This window comes from Sphaeramia orbicularis, chromosome 16 (genome assembly GCF_902148855.1).
Source record: "Sphaeramia orbicularis chromosome 16, fSphaOr1.1, whole genome shotgun sequence".
Taxonomy (NCBI): domain Eukaryota; kingdom Metazoa; phylum Chordata; class Actinopteri; order Kurtiformes; family Apogonidae; genus Sphaeramia; species Sphaeramia orbicularis.
Window position 1 is genome coordinate 55,313,218 of NC_043972.1, and position 19,946 is coordinate 55,333,163.

Sequence of the window (19,946 nt, forward strand, 5' to 3'; positions counted from 1 at the left end):
GATGGTAAAAGTCTTCCCACACTGTTCACAGTTATATGGTCTTTCTCCAGTGTGGACGCGTTGGTGGATTTTTAAGTGACCTGCTGAGGTGAAAGTCTTTCCACACTGGTCACAGTCATATGGTCATTCTCCAGTGTGGATGCATTGGTGTTTTTTAAAGACACTTGCTAAGATAAAACTCTTCTCACACTGGTCACAGTCATATGGTCTTTCTCCAGTGTGGATGCATTGGTGGATTTTTAACTGACTTGCTGTGGTGAAAGTCTTCCCACACTGGTCACAGGTGGGTCTTCCCTCCATGTTTGCTAGAATCAGGTGATCTTGGTCTTCCTCCAGATATGATTTTAGGTTTCAGTTCAAATCCAAGTTTAGCTTCTTTCTACATGAAAACACACAGAAACAGAAGAGGTAGTCACTGAAGTGCAATGGAACAGAACAGAACAAACACATCTGTCTGGAAACAGATTAAGCAGATCAATAAAATCAACTAGTTAGGCAATCGATGAAACAAGATTTTCAAGACAACCAATATTTGATGGTTTCTCCTTAAGAGATGTGTATTAGACCAGAAAAAAAAAAAAAAAAAATTACGGAAATATTGAAAGATGTTGAAAATGTCAGGTTCTCTCCAGTGTTGGTACATTCTTTAAATAGTTACAAAATCTCAAAACACAGAAAAAAACTGTTTACTTTGTTCACTGGAACTAACTTAGATGAATGAAATGCATTGTTAGGATCCAAGTGCTGAGAATTGGAAGCAAAGGTCCTATTGTACCTGTAATGTTCTCTATTAGTATTACTATTACTATTATTATTATTATTATTATTATTATTATGTTAAAGCTTTGAAGGAAATTTTGAGGGCCTGAATATGCGTATAAACTCAATATTGTTATTGTACATTTTAAAACTGATGCAGATTCAATAATGTACAAATGAGTTCTGTTGTACTAGCAGTTGTAGTAGTAGTGTATTCACTGTTAATACTTGTATTTGTAGTAGTAGTACATCCACTGTTAATACTTGTATTTGTAGTTGTAGTATATCCACTGTTAATACTTGTATTTGTAGTAGTAGTACATCCACTGTTAATACTTGTATTTGTAGTTGTAGTATATCCACTGTTAATACTTGTATTTGTAGTAGTAGTACATCCACTGTTAATACTTGTATTTGTAGTTGTAGTATATCCACTGTTAATACTTGTATTTGTAGTAGTAGTACATCCACTGTTAATACTTGTATTTGTAGTTGTAGTATATCCACTGTTAATACTTGTATTTGTAGTAGTAGTACATCCACTGTTAATACTTGTATTTGTAGTAGTAGTACATCCACTGTCAATACTTGTATTTGTAGTAGTAGTACATCCACGGCGCATGTTAACATGGGTCTGAAGGAAGGAAAAACTTTACCTAAATAAATAGTAACACTTTTAAATGCAAGTAAAAAGATGTATTGAAAGGATCAAATTTATCGATGTGAACATTCAATAACCAATGCATCGTGATATCATTCCAAATTTTTCATTCACTCACAGCTTCTCTACCAGTGCACTCGGATCGTGCATGCGCGTGTTGGCGTATCGGATAATATTCCCATCCCTAATATCTACTGTTAATACTTGTATTTGTAGTAGTAGTAGTATATCCACTGTTAATACTTGTATTTGTAGTAGTAGTATATCCACTGTCAATACTTGTATTTGTAGTCATAGTATATTCACTGTTATCCACTCTCTATGGTAACAGCTGCAAACTATCACTCCCCCTCAAATCCATCAAGGAGGAGTTTAAGGTCTTGCGAGTGAGAGAGGTGCTGCAGCTCCAGGAATCGGTGGACCCGAAAGTCTCGGGGGCAGGGGTGGCAGTCAAAATGGGTAGGAAATGGAGAGCGGAGGTAACAGTGGATCAGGCAGAATCCCGTTTGTGCCATAGTGTCTTGGTGGGGACTGTAGCCAGAGGAAGGGCAGGGCTAGGACAGGGATTAAAGCAAAAATTTTTCATCTGACTGAAAATTTTCTTCTGGTCAAAATCATTGGCCACTATTAAAAATGATGCAATACAATACTACTATAGCGTACAAGTTTATATAGTAAAATTCGGCAATACTGTAAAACACTGAATGGGAGAGTGTACAGGTGTAGAAGATTAGTAACATGGATAGAAAAAATGTCATGAGTGGTATTGGTGGGGGGTCTGGGGGTCCTCCCCCAGAAAATTTTTAAAGCTTCAGGTCAATTTTGGTGCTCTCTGGTTAATTTTAAAGGGTATGAAAACCTTTGAAGCAAGTGAAAATAAGTAGAAGAAAACCTTACTGCAAAAAATGAGTGAAAAACTTTTTATTTAACAATTTAGGAACTCCTAAAACATAACTCCAACTCCAACAGCACATGAATTTTGGGGAAAATGTCTGTGTAAATGTAACCCTAACCAACTAATCTTTTATTTTTTTCTGCTTTTTGGCACTGAAACCAAAAGTTTCAAGCTTGGTCATTCCGGATGTGCGCCCTCTGTGTTTTTTTCCAGAGACACATGGCACATTAGTGGAACTTTTCACTTTAGCAGTAGAGGTGGAGGTTGTTGCAGGGACAGTGGAGCTTGGAGCAGAGGAGGTGGAGGCTCTGGCTGGAGCAGAGTTGGAGGCTTTGTTTACCTTTTTTAACCTAATATCTTGGAGTACCTTCACAGCTTGTTTAAGTTTCAGCTCCTTTTGTTCATTCGCTTTCTCCCTTCTTTGCTTTAGATGTTCTTTATATCTTGTGTACGAAGAGAGACACATTCTTCTCATTGCAGCACTGATGTCAATCCTGGGAGATTTTTTTCCAGAGGCCTTAATGTGGGACTTTATAATGGCTAAAGACTCTTATGTCTCAATATGAAGCCTAGCCCTGTCTGTTTCCACAATGTCATCCATGATGTTGAATGAGCCCTCCATAAAAGGAAATTATAGAAATTATATTCCGTTACAGATACTCTCTGAGGGTATTTGAAATACAGCGGCTTTGCAAATACCAAGGGTGTTACTCATTCATTCAATTTCATCTTCGTACTGTACCACGCAGATAGAAATAAGATGCTAAATGGGTCAAAATAAAGCACTTATGCAGTCGGGCGCGTAACCGCGTAAGGCCGCGGCGCGCACAGCGGCACGCACGGGAAGGGCACATACACACAAACACAAGCACACACACACACACACTAGTCATACACCAGCAAGAGGAGATAAGCTATGAACCCAAACATGAAGGTACATGTAGATCAGTTCTGTCTTCTTCCCTTTTCGCTGTGGTTCTTTCATAATGAAAGCTACTTGTTAGCACTAAACTAAAGTTAGCGTCTGGAGGCTGAACTTCGGTAAAGCTGAACTTGTCCATGTGTTTCTGAGGCACAGAATGAGCAGTGTTTCCTTCCAAAGATAAATAGTCATCAATCTCTCCTCCCGACATAAAAATAAAGAAGTCATCTTATTATCATCGCTGTTAAACCTATCAGCCCCCTGTGTTAAACACCTGCAGACCCAGGACAGCAGACCCAGGACAGGATCGCGGTGCCGACTGGACTCCGCGAAACATGTGGGGAAGTTACTTCAATATGACTCCCCCCCCCCCCCCCCCCCCCACCCTCAATTTTTCCATTTGACGGAAATCCGTCATGGTGACGGAGAACTTTAATCCCTGGGCTAGGAGCTATCACAGTCCCCCGCTATGACAGAGCACAGGGGAAGGAGTGGAGGCAGCTGGTCCAGAGCGAGGTGAGAGCAGCTGTGGAGGAAGAGAGGCCCAGTAGAGCAGTGGGGATGAAACAGCAAGGGGCCTGGACCACATGGGAACAAGCTGTGGAGAGAAAAATCACGTGGACTGACCTCTGGCAGGCAGAGCCTCATCGCATCAAGTTCCTTGTCCAGGCCGTCTATGACCTTCTCCCCAGCCCATCCAACCTCCACTGCTGGGGGTTAGCAGAGTCACCATCATGCCCCCTGTGCCGGAGGAGGGGGACACTCGAGCACATCTTGAGTTGCCGCCCCAAAGCTCTGGGAGAAGGCCGTTACCGCTGGCGGCATGACCAGGTGTATTGTATGTATGTGTATTGTATGTATGTATGTAGGTTTATGTACTTGTATTTGTAGTAATAGTATATACACTGTTAATACTTGTATTTGTACTAGTAGTATATCAACTGTTAATACTTGTATTTGTAGTAGTAGTACAGGGTGGGGAAGCAAAATTTACAATAAACTAATTGGTCATACACTGTCTTTCAATCCCTGCCTCAAAATATTGTAAATTTTGCTTCCCCACCCTGTATGTTGCATGCATTTATGACCGGCAGTGGTGGATTGGTAATACCTGTGCAATATCAGGGGAGGAACAGGATGTGCAAGTACAATTTATGCACCCTTATTTTCCTGCAAAGTCTTACAGTTGGCCCAGAAGAGAAGATATCTGTTGGGTGCCACTAATACACATCATAAAGATCATAGATGCACCAATCACATCAACTGGTAGACAATATGTAGTTCCATCTGATGTGGCAAAAGAAACTGACCAGTTATTAAAAAGCTTCAAATAGATGTACTAAGTCTACATAAATAAATTTGTGTAAATGACTTTTGGCAGATTCATTTTGGAATCATTTATCGTATCTATAAATATACTACATTTATGTAGTCAAGATTCAAGAGAATTTGAATTAACAATACACATACTATGTCATGTAACATTGAGAATGACATTTCCGCATGTCATAAAACCTTCTATATTCAACAGCTTGAATAAAATAGTTTTCTTCATAGTACCAACTTCATAATTGGTACATATATCAATTAGACCTAGTTCTTTTCACTGATATCATTTGTTTTCTGGTAGACCTTGTCAGACATTTGCTATAAGCAGTCAAAATACAGACTCAACAGGTGTTTTTCCATTTTTAGGGGCATGTACATGAGAGAATATAATTTTTGTCACAGATATAACATGTTTTTCTGACAGTACTATAACTTGTCTCATATATTAAAAAGAATCAGACATCTGGTGTCATTAAATCTGGAGATATAGAGAGCCAAAAGTGCTACCATGGACAAATGCGCATTCCAGGAAGCCATGTTTGGCATGCCATAAATCTGCAAATATGTCCCATACAAAGCTCTCCATATGTGTACCTAGCCTTATTATATCCAGGAATTAGGAGTGAAAATTTGAACCATTTAGTATGAATGGTTCAAACGTTATTAGCCCTCGAACTAGTGGCGTCTTGCGTGGCGTCTGTCAAACCGCCGGCGGATCTACTCCTAGAAATCCAGCCTTTTAACTACTTATTTCTTGCCTTTCAACGCTTACTCACTTGAACCTAACCTCTTAACCGTGTCTTTTTAACTTGACGCCATCAATCCAAACCTCCATCAGGACAGGTCAGTATTGTCAGTGGATCCTTACCTCTGGTTGTCACCCATCGCTTCCCGCGCTCTGCCCGGTATCTCGCTGTTTCCACCATGGCGTCATCCTCATCAGCTGGAGATAGTCCTCTTGTCGAAGCCAACAAAACCCTGGTAAAGGCTTACCAAACTATCGCGGATCTCAAAGAGGAAATACTGCGCCTCTCCGCAGAACTCGAGGAGAAAAATGCCCAGCTCTGTGGTTTCTCCAGCCGCCTTCCCACACTGTCCAGTCTGTTTCTGAAAAGCGCAGAGAAGCCCAAAGCCTCCTGTGATGATACGGTGTTATGGGATCCTTCCTCTGCCTGTTCTCGCCCCCCGTGTTCTACACCCTGGTCTGAAGTGGTGATTCGTGGCCGCAAAAAGAACACGAGCAAAGACTCACCACCGCCGACCATCAGCACATCAAACCGCTTCGCCGTCCTGTCCGTGGAGGACGCTCCGGCTCCTCCCCCCGCGGCTGGTGTGCCCCCCATCCCACCTGGCTCTGTCCCGGAACCGGCTCCTGCTGACTCCGTGGCTGCCACCGAGCTGATTACCGGCGACGGTCCTAAAGCCGGTCCTCCTGTGAAGCCGTCGAACAAGGGTCCCCACTCCTCGGTCCGCTCCTCTGCCCGGCGCCGCCTCCTCCGAGAGGCCGTCCGCCGTCACACTGACGGTCCACCCGTGGAATGTCCACCTAGAGAGACCAGGAACCCTTCACCTTCAACACTGTCTCCTCGACCACTTTTCCCTCCGACCACCGCTATCCTCGGGGACTCCATCATCCGTCACGTCCGTTTCTTTAACGCCATAACCAGGTGTTTTCCTGGTTCCACCGTCACCTCCATCCTCCATGAACTCCCTCAGCTGCTGCTCTCACTGCCGTCCACCGTTACCCGGATCATAGTTCACGTGGGCTTCAATGACACTTCTCTTCAACAGTCCGAAGTGACGAAGGTTCATTTTAAAAACCTCTTTGATAAACTGAAAAGATCCGGGAAGGCTGTTTTCATTTCCGGGCCCCTCCCCTCCTTTGCCCGTGGTGAGGGCCGTTTCAGCCGACTCCTCAGCCTGAACACCTGGCTCCAGTCCGCCTCTGCTCTGAACGGCTTCAGTTTTATTGATAACTTTAATCTGTTCTGGAACCGCTCCTCCTTCTACAAGTCCGATGGCGTCCACCCCTCTACACTAGGCAGCAGCGTCCTGGCTCAAAACATTCAACACGCTGTCCAGACTAAAACCACTCCCACACCTATGTGACTACGCTCCCCGTCTTCTGCTGCAGTCACCTGCTCCCCCTGCTGGTCACATCAAACATCACCACGTTCAGAGTCTCCTGTACAGTCTGTAGTCAGACTGAATACCACCCCAGCTGATCTCTCCTCCTCTCCCAGCCCCTCACTAATGACAGTTACACCCCTCACTCACACCAGCTCACCTTTGAGGAACAATCTCTCTACTGGTCACCATCCTATTCCTGTTATTTTCGGTTCACGTATGGGGTTTCACACTGCTAAAAGGCATCGTAATATCACCAATCTCCGCCCATTAATATACACCGCAGTCATTGGTGCGTCCTTCTCTATAGGGTTATGGAATTGCCAATCTGCAGTGAACAAAGCAGATTTTATTGCTGCCTATGCCAACCATCACACACTGGACATCCTGGCTCTCACTGAAACCTGGATTACGCCTGAAAACAATGCAACCCCAGCCGCACTTTCTATCAGCCACACATTCTCTCATACCTCTCGTCCATCTGGACGAGGAGGTGGTGTGGGTCTGTTAATTTCCAACAAATGGAAACACAATCAACTCCTACCTTCAGTCAAATACAACTCCTTTGAATACCATGCCATCCTAGTGACAGCACCAGTCAAACTTTACATAATTGTCATTTATCGTCCACCAGGGCAACTGGGTGATTTTCCTGATGAGCTTGACACTCTGCTTTCCTCCATCCCAGAGCATGACTGCCCCATGCTAGTCCTCGGTGACATGAACATCCACTTAGACAATCCCAGCTTCTCAGATTTCATGTCACTAATACTCTCTTTTGAGCTACAGCGGGTTTGCAGTCCTCCAACCCACAAAGCTGGTAAAGAGCTCGATCTCATTTTCACCCGAAACTGCATCACAGATGCCCTCACAGTCACACCTTTACACCTGTCTGACCACTATTTCATTCAGTTCAGTGTGTCTCTCCCTGAAAAACACTCTGCTCCCTCCCCCATGGTCTCTTTCCGCCGCAACCTCCGCAATTTGTCCCCCACCCACTTCTCCACTGTCGTAGCCTCTGCTCTCCCTCCCCCCAGCACTTTTTCCTCCTTAGAGGTTAACGATGCCACTGAGTCTCTGTGCTCTACACTTAGCTCCTGTCTGGATAATCTGTGCCCTCTATCTACTAGACCCGCTCGATCCTCCCAGTCCCACCCATGGCTCAATGATAACCTCCGGTCGCTGCGTACCAACCTCAGAGCCGCAGAGAGAAAATGGCACAAAACAAAAAGCTCTTCTGACCTGATCACATTCCAGTCACTATTGGTATCCTTCTCATCCAGTGTCACTGCTGCGAAGAAGGCTTACTATAATAACAAAATTCATTCTGCCACCGACACCAAGAAACTATTCTCAACCTTTAAAACACTACTCAACCCTCCACCTCCCACTACTAATCTGACAGCAGACAATTTTGCTTCATTTTTCACAAATAAAGTGTCTACTATCAGCAGTCAGTTCACTGATCCACCCATAGACTGCACGCCTCCTTCTTCAACATCATCATCATCACACACTGCTTCCTCTCCCCTGACTATGGCTACTACTAACTCAACTGATAAAAGCCCAACTGCGTCATTCCCCTCATTTACTCCCCTCACAGAGAACGAGGTGTCTAAACTCCTTTCCTCTAGCCGTCCTACAACATGCTTGTTGGACCCTATTCCATCCAACCTCTTACAGTCTGTTGCCCCTACTATCACAGCACCAATCACACATGTGATTAATGCTTCACTGACTTCAGGAACATTTCCTACAGTATTTAAACAAGCGCAGGTAACACCACTACTCAAAAACCTTCCCTCACCCCCACTCAAGTGGAGAATTATCGACCAGTCTCACTCCTCCCATACCTTTCTAAGATCATCGAAAGGGCTGTTTTCAAACAGGTCACAGAATTCCTCTCCCAAAATAACCTCCTGGACATCAACCAATCTGGCTTCAAAATCGGCCACTCCACTGAAACGGCTCTGTTGTCTGTGACAGAAGCCTTGAAAGAGGCTAGAGCAGCAGCCAAGTCTTGAGTACTCATTCTACTGGACTTATCAGCAGCATTTGACACTGTCAATCATGATATCCTGTTATCCATACTCTGGAACATGGGCATCACAGGCCACGCACACTCCTGGTTTCAATCTTACCTTACTGGTCGGTCCTTCAGTGTGTCCTGGCTAGGGCACACATCAGCAGTTCACCGCCTCACCACGGGGGTCCCCCAAGGCTCTGTGTTGGGCCCCCTCCTTTTTGCCATATACACCACCTCACTCGGTCAGATCATCCACTCACACGGCTTCTCATATCATTGCTATGCTGATGATACCCAGCTCTATCTGTCATTCCCACCTGATGACTCCACAGTCTCAGTGCGGATCTCAGATTGTCTCTCTGACATATCTGCATGGATGAAAGCCCATCACCTTCAGCTGAACCTGTCCAAAACTGAACTGCTGGTCTTCCCAGCTAAGCCAACCATACAGCTGGACATCTCCATCACTATTGACTCCATACCTCTGGCTCCTACCAGTGTAGTACGTAACTTGGGAGTCATGATTGATAATCAGTTGACCTTCACGGATCACGTTGCCTCTGTCACCCGATCATGCCGTTTCACTCTGTTCAACCTAAGAAAGATCAGGCCATACCTAACCGAACAGGCCACCCAGCTCCTGGTGCAGACTATGGTTATCTCCCGTCTCGACTACTGCAATGCTCTTCTAACGGGCCTCCCAGCTTGTGTTGTCAAACCACTACAGATGGTCCAGAATGCAGCAGCGCGTCTGGTCTTCAATCAGCTTAAAAGGGCACATGTCACCCCCTTACTCATTGAGTTACACTGGCTACCCATAGCTGCCCGCATCAAATTCAAATCTTTAATCCTAGCCTACAAAATTCTCCGTGGGTCTGCTCCTGTCTACTTAGGTGCACTAATAAAAGCTTATGTCGCCCCACGACCACTCCGCTCGTCTGGGGAACGTAGTCTGGTGGTCCCCAGACCTTGTACAAGACAATCCAGGCTCTTTTCATGGGTCGTTCCACGTTGGTGGAACGCTCTACCAAGTGCTACAAGAACAGAGTCATCCCTGCCTATCTTCAAGAAGCTCCTGAAGACCCAGCTCTTCCGAGAGCACCTCCTGTCCTAGCACTTTCAAACATTCCATTTTAAATATTCTAATAAGGTTTTTCCCAGGACAACCACAGATTCTTTCACGATTATCTCTGGACCTGCTGTGGTGGTCCGGCCTCTTCCCTGCCCTCATCATCACCACTCACTTATCCTCAACCGCCTCCATGTGTCTCCCCCTACTCCTCCCTTCTCCCCCTCTCCCCCAGTCCCTATCTCTATCGCTCTCTCTTTTTCCCCTTCTCTACTCTCTCTCTTTAACCCCAACTGGTCAAGGCAGACGGCCATCCTCCAGGAGTCTGGGTCTGCTCGAGGTTTCTGCCTGTTAAAGGGAAGTTTTTTCCTCGCCACTGTCACCAGTCACAAGTGTTTGCTCCTGGAGGATTCTGTTGGGTTTCTGTAGAATTGACTTAGAGTCTGGTTTTGACCAACTCTATATATAAAATGTCAAGAGATAACTTTCTTGTGATCTGGCGCTATATAAATAAAATTTGATTGATTGAGTGATTTAATTGGTTTTCCCCTGTAAGTCGCTTTGGAAAAAAGCGTCTGCCAAATGCGTAAACATAAACATAAACATAAACTATGGACGTTTGATTGTAACACTTAAAATATGGGGCCACACCCCGTTTTTGTAGGCTTATTATCTCCAAAACTAGTGGAGATATTGGCCTCAAATTTTGCACAGTTGTTATTAGTTACAAGGGCATCAAAATAAAAAATTATGAAGCAAATCTGAGATGGTGAGTCGGGAACTTTCTCTAAAATCTGGTGATTTGGCACGGAATTACCCAGTGGTAGTACATCCACTATTAATACTTGTATTTGTAGTAGTAGTATATCCACTGTTAATACTTGTATTTGCAGTAGTAGTATATCCACTGTTAATACTTGTATTTGTAGTAGTAGTAGTATATCCACTGTTAATACTTGTATTTGTAGTAGTAGTATATCTACTGTTAATACTTGTGTTTGTAGTAGTAGTATAGCCACTGTTAATACTTGTATTTGTAGTAGTAGTATATCCACTGTTAATACTTGTTTTTGTAGTAGTAGTCGTATATCCACTGTTAATACTTGTATTTGTAGCAGTAGTAGTATATCCACTGTTAACACTTGTATTTGTAGTAGTAGTATATCTACTGTTAATACTTGTATTTGTAGTAGTAGTATATCCACTGTTAATACTTGTTTTTGTAGTAGTAGTAGTAGTATATCCACTGTTAATACTTGTATTTGTAGTAGTAATATATCCACTGTTAATACTTGTTTTTGTAGTAGTAGTAGTATATCTACTGTTAATACTTGTGTTTGTAGTAGTAGTATATCCACTGTTAATACTTGTATTTGTAGTAGTAGTATATCTACTGTTAATACTTGTATTTGTAGTAGTAGTATATCCACTATTAATACTTGTTTTTGTAGTAGTAGTGGTATATCCACTGTTAACACTTGTATTTGTAGTAGTAGTATATCTACTGTTAATACTTGTATTTGTAGTAGTAGTATATCTACTGTTAATACTTGTATTTGTAGTAGTAGTATATCCACTGTTAATACTTGTTTTTGTAGTAGTAGTAGTATATCCACTGTTAATACTTGTATTTGTAGTAGTAGTATATCCACTGTTAATACTTGTTTTTGTAGTAGTAGTAGTATATCCACTGTTCATACTTGTATTTGTAGTAGTAGTATATCTACTGTTAATACTTGTTTTTGTAGTATATCCATTGTTAATACTTGTATTTGTAGTATATCCATTGTTAATACTTGTATTTGTAGTATATCCATTGTTAATACTTGTATTTGTAGTAGTAGTATATCTACTGTTAATACTTGTATTTGTAGTATATCCATTGTTAATACTTGTATTTGTAGTAGTAGTATATCTACTGTTAATACTTGTTTCTGTAGTAGTAGTATATCTACTGTTAATACTTGTTTTTGTAGTAGTAGTATATCCACTGTTAATACTTGTACTGTCTTTGCATCCGGTAATGATACGTCACTCGTAAGGGTCTCTTACTAGTCTGTAACCATAACCAGTCCAGGTACTGTGTTAGTGCTCACTAACTAAACCTGAAGCCATTGTGTGGATGGAATCATTAGTGACTTGTCTGCAGACTATATTGCTTTGGGTTAAATACCATCCAAACTCACGTGACCGTCTCCGCTTCACTGCACGAGAGTTAGCAGCTCCGGTACCGGCTAACTATAGAGCACCGAGATATCCAGGAGGAAAAAGACTTGGGTAGATTTGAGCTCAAACTGCTCCTAAGTATCAAAAGATGAGAATCTGGGTCCAAACCCACCGACTAACATCGAGTAGAATGAAGTTGGATGAACCCGCTTCACGGCTTGTCTCTGGCTCTAACAGCAAAAACAAAGGAGGAACAAACAGGGCTGGAATGACAACAGCTGCATTCTGATTGGTTGATTACTCAGCCTTCTGACCATGGAAAGTCTCGCGTGTCTCAATAACTGAACGAATTTTTGTTATTTAACGAACTGTTCAGTTACATCAGTTTTGCTTTATAAACAACGCCCTTTGTATTATTCAAAAATGCTAAGGGCATTATTCAAAAAGCAAAACTGATCTAGCATTTCCCGCGGTACAACTCCCTACAGCAGCAGCACATTGATGACGTCTTCGAGCTGCGACGCACAGACCTGCAGACCAGAGGGATGAACTGGAGTTGGAGCCGGCAGGTTGTGTAGAAATTAAGTTTCTCCGTGACCCTTTGTGGATATAAGGAAGTCTGCGTAGGAGCCCGTATTGTTTTCAGGTGGATCTACATGATGGAATGGAGCGAGTGTTGAGTTTGAGCAGCTGTGAGACGGAGGAGTTGAACATGGAGCAGCATTAGTCCGGAGATAGCCCCAGGCAGCAGAGCCACAACCAGGAGGAGGAGAGTCCCACGGCAGAGTGAAGGAAGTGTTCCACAGTCCGACTGGATAGGACAGCACAGGGAAAACTGTGGAGGGAGGGAGTGAGTGGGAAACCGGCAAAGGAGAAGAGAAACACAGGCAGCAGGTTAGAACTAGAACAGGTAACTCTAGTGCAGTGAAGCGGAGACGGTCACGTGACTTTGGATGGATTTCCTTTTCAGTCCTCGCGCTGCTTGAACATGTTCCGGTTGTTTAGTAAAGTTAAATGTTCGTCCTGTTTTTTATTCCCATGTCTCCTGTTACAGTGGATGTAAATTCGGGCTGTGTGAGCTGCACTAACGTCCATGAGCAAAGTTCTGTCCAACATCCCATTCTGGTGAGTGCACTGTGTTCTGTTTTCAATAAAAGCTCAAAAATAGCCGTGGGTTTCAGCTTTAGCCTTTGAATCACCGTGGCTGCTGCCTTCCATACACACAACAACAAAAGCACCTCCTGATTCTACCATACCGTGGTAAGGGTAATGTTCGACTGCCCTCTGGTGGTGAAACTGAATTGGTGCAAATCACTCCTATCAACACATCCCTCTGTCTGTAGATGAAAACTGAATAATACCAACACAAGGCAATCACAGATTGTACTGTAGCATCTAAACTGACCACATTATCAGATGTTTACACATGAACCACTTTGAACATTCAACTCTCCTCACCCCAAACTGTTCCCACAAAGTTAGGAGCATGGAATTGTTCTCTTGGTATACTGAAGCAAGAGATTTTGGAAAATTCCAAAATTTATTTTGGCCAAAATTGTGCAGCCGTACATGGATGAACAGCAAACTGAAGTAGAACTATTAAAAAGTAGAACAGCTGGTGTTAGAATAATTACCAACAACTAGAACTAATGTACATAAGTGTTAATACTACTACTACAAATACAAGTATTAACAGTGCATATACTACTACTACAAACACAAGTATTTCCAGTGAATGTACTACTACCTCAAATACAAGTATTAACATGGGATGTACTACTACTACCAATACAAGTACTAACAGTGGATATACTACTACTACCACTACAAGTACTAACAGTGGATATACTACTACTACAAATACACATATTAACAGTGCATATACTACTACTACAAATATAAGTATCAACAGTGGATGCACTACTACTACCAATACAAGTACTCACAGTGGATATACTACTACTACAAATACAGTTATTAACAGGGGATGTACTACTACTACAAATACAAGTATTAACAGTGCATATACTACTACTATAAATACAAGTATTAACAGTGGATATACTACTAATACCAATACAAGTACTAACAGTGGATATAGTGCTACTACAAATACAAGTATTAACAGTGGATGTACTACTACTACAAATACAAGTATTAACAGTGGATGTACTACTACTACAAATACAACTATTAACGGTGGTTATAGTACTACTACAAATACAAGTACTCACAGTGGATATACTACTACTACAAATACAGTTATTAACAGGGGATGTACTACTACTACAAATACAAGTATTAACAGTGCATATACTACTACTATAAATACAAGTATTAACAGGGGATATACTACTAATACCAATACAAGTACTAACAGTGGATATAGTGCTACTACAAATACAAGTATTAACAGTGATATACTACTACTACAAATACAAGTATTAACAGTGGATATACTAGTACTACAAATACAAGTATTAACAGTGGATGTACTACTACTACAAATACAAGTATTAACAGTGGATGTACTACTACTACAAATACAACTATTAACGGTGGTTATAGTACTACTACAAATACAAGTACTAACAGTGGATATACTACTACTACAAATACAAGTACTAACAGTGGATATACTACTACTACAAATACAACTATTAACAGTTGATATACTACTACTAAAAATACAAGTATTAACAGTTGATATACTACTAGTACAAATACAAATATTAACAGTGTATATACTACTATTACAACTACAAGTATTAAAATGGATGTACTACTACTACAAATACAACTATTAACAGTTGATATACTACTAGTACAAATACAAGTATTAACAGTAGATATACTATTACAACTACAAGTATTAACAGTGGATATACTACTACTACAAATACAAGTACTAACAGAGGATATACTACTACTACAAATACAAGTACTAAAAGTGGATATACTACTACTACAAATACAAGTATTAACAGTAGATATACTACTATTACAAATACAATTATTAACAGTGGATATACTACTACTACAAATACAAGTATTACCAGTGGATATACTACTACTACAAATACAAGTATTACCAGTGGATATAGTACTACTACATTTACAAGTATTAACAGTGGATATACTACTACTACAAATACAAGTATTACCAGTGGATATAGTACTACTACATTTACAAGTATTAACAGTGGATGCACTACCACTAGGCAAGGCAAGGTAGATTTATTTGTATAGCACAATTCATACACAGGGCAATTCAGTGCATTACAAAAATGGAAAAGAGACAGGTTAAAACCACACAATTACAATTAAAACATAATCAATAAAACATAAATAATAATCAATTAAAACAAAATAAAAAGGGAAGAGTGCAGATAGAACCCTTTCAGTTGTTCTATGCACAGTTGAACAAAGCCATTTTCAGCCTGGACTTAAACACTGTCAGAGTAGAGGTCTGTCTCACAACATCAGGAAGACTGTTCCAGAGTTTAGCTGCATAGAACTGAAACGCAGCCTCACCCTGTTTAGTCCTGACTCTGGGCACTAGCAAAAGACCAGTCCCTGAGGTTCTCAGGGTCCGAGATGGTTCATATGGGACCAACATGTCACAGATGTACTTTGGTGCTAGACCATGGAGAGACTTATAAATGAGCAGAGCTGTTTTAAAGTCAATTCTCTAAGCGACAGGAAGCCAGGGCACAGATCTGAGCACAGGACTAATATAGTCGTACTTCCTGGTTCTAGTTAGGACCCCAGCAGCAGTGTTCTGGATGTACTGCAGCTGTCTGACAGCTCGTTTAGAGAGCCCAGTGAGAAGGCCGTCACAGTAGTCTAACCTGCTAGAGATAAATGCATGGATAAGTCTGTCTAAGTCTGGTTTAGACAGTAAACCTTTGATTCTGGCAATGTTTTTCAGATGGTAAAAGGCTGATGATGTTACTGATTTAATGTGGCTGTTAAAGTTTAAGTCTGAGTGCATTATTACCCCTAGATTTCTAATCTGATTTTTAAGCTTTTAGAGTAAGATATTCCAGATGACTGATGACACTTTCTCTGGGTTTTTGTGTGCCAAAGACAATGACTTCAGTCTTGTCTGAGTTTAGTTGGAGAAAGTTGTTTTGCATCCACACAGTGATCTGTTGGAGGCAGTCACAGAGTGAGTCCACAGGCCCATGTTCACCTGCTGTCAGCCAGATGTAAATCTGAATGTCGTCTGCATAGTTATGGTTGGACACATTATTCCTGTGTATTAACTGGCCCAGGGGCAACATGTAAAGATTGAACAAGAGGGGTCCTAGGATGGACCCCTGGGGGCCCCACAGGTCACTGCCATTTGGTTTGACACACAGTTTCCGATTTGAACAAAGTACTTCCTGTCCTCCAGGTAGGACTTGAACCATTTCAGGGCAGGACCACAGATGCCTACCCAGTCCTCTAACCTCTGTAACAGGATCACAAGAATGACTGTGTCAAATGCAGCACTCAGATCCAGCAGGACTAAGACTGTTACTTTACCTTTTTTGTGTTCAGACAGATGTCATTTGTCACTTTGATCAGAGCAGTCTCAGTGCTGTGATGGGGTCTGAAACCTGACTGGAAATCATCAAAGCAGTTGTTCAGTAGAATAAAGTCAGAGAGCTGTTGTCCTTTCTCAAGGACTTTACCAAAAAACTGCAGATTTGATATGGGCCGATAGTCGTTCAGTACTATTGCATCAAGACTACTCTTCTTTAGGAGAGGGCTAATGACAGCAGTTTTCAAGGCCCTGGGAAATGTTCCAGATTGTGGTGAAATGTTAACTAAATGAGTGAGCTGGGGTAACAAACTGGTCAGCACAGACTTTAGAAATCTAGTGGACAACTCGTCGAGGCAACATGTGGCTGAAGTCAAACTGGAGACGGTCTCTGGGACTGTTTTGTCGGTGACAGGTGTGAAGTGTGTCAGCTCTAGGTGTCTAGAAGGCTGCAGTGGTAATGGGGTTGTGGGATTAATTGAGTGTTTAATGCCCTGAACCTTCTCAGTAAAGAATGTTGCAAACTAATTGCACTTTGATGTGGAAACTAGTGCTGTGCATGTTAAAGGGCTGTGATCTGAGATCAGAATATTATGGTATGTCACATCTACAGCATATGGCATTAACGAGAAAGTAATCTATCCTGCTGTATGAGTTATGCATTGCTGAGTAAAAGGAGCATTCTCTGCAAGTCGGATTAGCAACTCTCCAAATGTCAGACAAATTAGTATTATTACCTCCGCGAAGGAGGTTATGTTTTTGCCAGGGTTTGTTTGTTTGTCTGTCTATTTGTCTGTCCGTTAGTGTGCAACATAACTCAAAAAGTTATGGACAGATTTTGATGAAATTTTCAGGGTTTGTTGGAAACGGGATAAGGAAGAAATGATTAAATTTTGGTGGTGATCGGGGGTGGGGGGGCCCACGGGGGGGCCCATTTCCAACAAACTCTGAAAATTTCATCAAAATCTGTCCATAACTTTTTGAGTTATGTTGCACACTAACGGACAGACAAACAGACAGACAGACAAACAAACAAACCCTGGCAAAAACATAACCTCCTTGGCGTGGGGGGGGCCCACAGGGGGGGCCACTGATCAGCCTTGGCGGAGGTCTGCGCTCTCCGAGTGCTTCTAGTTGATGAATATATTCAGAAGGACACTCAAATTACTTCTCACTATTCTGCGGATGGAAGATCTATCTAAATACGAGTCTATGTTTTGGTGTTTTGATGTGCAGGTTGAACATATCCACCTCAGATTTGGTCAAATTGGATTCAATACATCCAAGTTGGTGACCTTACGTGACATCATATGATCATGGCGGTGCAACGAGTTCTGAAGTTTTGTCATGAAACAAGTAATTGTTGTAACTCATTTGTACATTGTTGAATCTGTATCAATTTTCACATGTAGAATAAGAGGACTGAGTTTTTAAATGTTTGAAAATGTCCTATTAATTATCTAACTAGTTAATTTTTTCTGTCTGCTTAATCTGGTTTGAAAGGGATGTGTTTGTTGTGTTCCATTCCATTGCATTTCAGTGACCACCTCTTCTGTTTCTTTGTGTTTTGATGTAGAGAGAAGCCAAAGGTGGATTTTAAGTGAAACCTGAAAGTTGTATCTGGACAAAGATCACCTGATTCCAGCAAACATGGATAGAAGACCCACCTGTGGCCAGTGTGGAAAGACTTTCACCACAGCAAGTCACCTAAAAATCCACCAACGCATCCACACTGGAGAAAGACCATATGAGTGTGACCAGTGTGGAAAGGCTTTCACCACAGCAAGTGACCTAAAAATCCACCAACGCATCCACACTGGAGAAAGACCATGTGCGTGTGACCAGTGTGGAAATGCTTTCACCAGAGCAAGTGACCTAAAAAAACACCAACGCATCCACACTGGAGAAAGACCATATGAGTGTGACCAGTGTGGAAAGCCTTTCACCACATCAAGTTCCCTAAAAATCCACCAACGCATCCACTCTGGAGAAAGACCATATTACTGTGACCAGTGTGGAAAGACTTTTACCACAGCACATCACCTAAAAATCCACTATCGCATCCACACTGGAGAAAAACCATATGAGTGTGACCAGTGTGGAAATGCTTTCACCACAGCGAGTGACCTAAAAATCCACCAACGCATCCACACTGGAGAAAGACCATATGAATGTGACCAGTGTGGCAAGAGTTTCACTCAAATGAATGGGCTTAAACGTCACCAACACATTCACACTGGAGAAAAACCATATGACTGTGACCAGTGTGGGAATGTTTTCACCACAGCGAGTGACCTAAAAATCCACCAACGCATTCACACTGGAGAAAGACCATATGAATGTGACCAGTGTGGAAATGCTTTCACCACAGCAAGTCACCTAAAACAACACCATCGCATCCACACTGGAGAAAAACCATATACTTGTGCCCAATGCGGAAGGAGTTTCACCCAAATGAATGAGCTTAAATGTCACCAACACATTCACACTGGAGAAAAACCATATAGCTGTGATCAGTGTGGGAATGCTTTCACCACAGCAAATAACCTAAAAATTCACCAACGCATCCACACTGGAGAAAGACGATATAACTGTGACCAGTGTGGAAATGCTTTCACTACAGCAAGTCACCTAAAAAAACACCAACGCATCCACACTGGAGAAAAACCATATGCCTGTGCCCAATGCGGAAAGAGTTTCACCCAAATGAATGGGCTTAAACATCACCAACACATTCACACTGGAGAAAAACCATACAACTGTGACCAGTGTGGGAATGCTTTCACCACAGCAAGCGACCTAAAAATCCACCAACGCATCCACACTGGAGAAAGACCATATAACTGTGACCAGTGTGGAAAAACTTTCACCACAGGAAGTCACCTAAAAAAACACCAACGCATCCATACTGGAGAAAAACCATATGCCTGTGCCCAATGCGGAAAGAGTTTCACCCAAATGAATGTGCTTAAATGTCACCAATGCATTCACACTGGAGAAAGAGCATATAACTGTGACCAGTGTTGAAAGTCTTTCACTAAAGCTAATCACCTAAAAATCCACCAACAGACCCACACTGGAGAGAGACCCAAGTCCATCCCATAATTTCACACCCACAACCCAAATCCATCTACACTTCACATCTGCCCTCACTTCAGTCCATTCACAAATATAAAAGCCTCTGAAATTATAATTACTCTGTGTTAATTGAAAGAAATCTTGAATGCTATTTGGAGTAATATTATTTTTTACTTTATAAATCATATACAATATTCTGCAGTTTTAAGGGTTTCAAGTGGAATAAATCAATTATTGGTTGCTTAAAAATATCCTACTTTATTACTTACTTTATTAATAGTTGGGTACGTTATCAGTACAGGTTCAGTCATTGTCCCATTTATATCAGTGAAATATGACTTTGTCCTTATTTGATGTGTTTGTGAGACGTATCTTATGCTAAATGA

General features: G+C 41.8%; 3 protein-coding genes and 2 pseudogenes across 3 annotated transcripts in view; 4 read left to right on the forward strand and 1 right to left on the reverse strand.

Moving 5' to 3' along the window:
* The window catches only part of LOC115436241 (NLR family CARD domain-containing protein 3-like), a 1,147,354-nt gene that overhangs the window by 762,838 nt on the left and 364,570 nt on the right, over positions 1-19,946 (forward strand). The window lies entirely within an intron of this gene.
* LOC115436275 (zinc finger protein 664-like) overlaps positions 1-19,946 on the reverse strand; it is a 1,196,486-nt pseudogene that overhangs the window by 286,050 nt on the left and 890,490 nt on the right.
* Positions 1-19,946, forward strand: part of LOC115436287 (zinc finger protein 431-like) — a 676,852-nt gene that overhangs the window by 265,308 nt on the left and 391,598 nt on the right. The window lies entirely within an intron of this gene.
* Positions 12,464-19,946, forward strand: part of LOC115436309 (gastrula zinc finger protein XlCGF8.2DB-like) — a 56,513-nt pseudogene continuing 49,030 nt past the window's right edge.
* LOC115436274 (zinc finger protein 420-like) lies at positions 18,067-19,524 on the forward strand. The gene has a single exon (XM_030159081.1). It carries the CDS (start codon positions 18,133-18,135, stop codon positions 19,507-19,509), a length of 1,377 nt encoding a protein of 458 aa, XP_030014941.1. The 5' UTR covers positions 18,067-18,132; the 3' UTR covers positions 19,510-19,524.

What these genes read in the sequence shown, in the direction of transcription:
- LOC115436274 (XM_030159081.1), top strand. Translation starts at nt 18,133, where the DNA reads ATGGATAGAAGACCCACCTGTGGCCAGTGTGGAAAGACTTTCACCACA.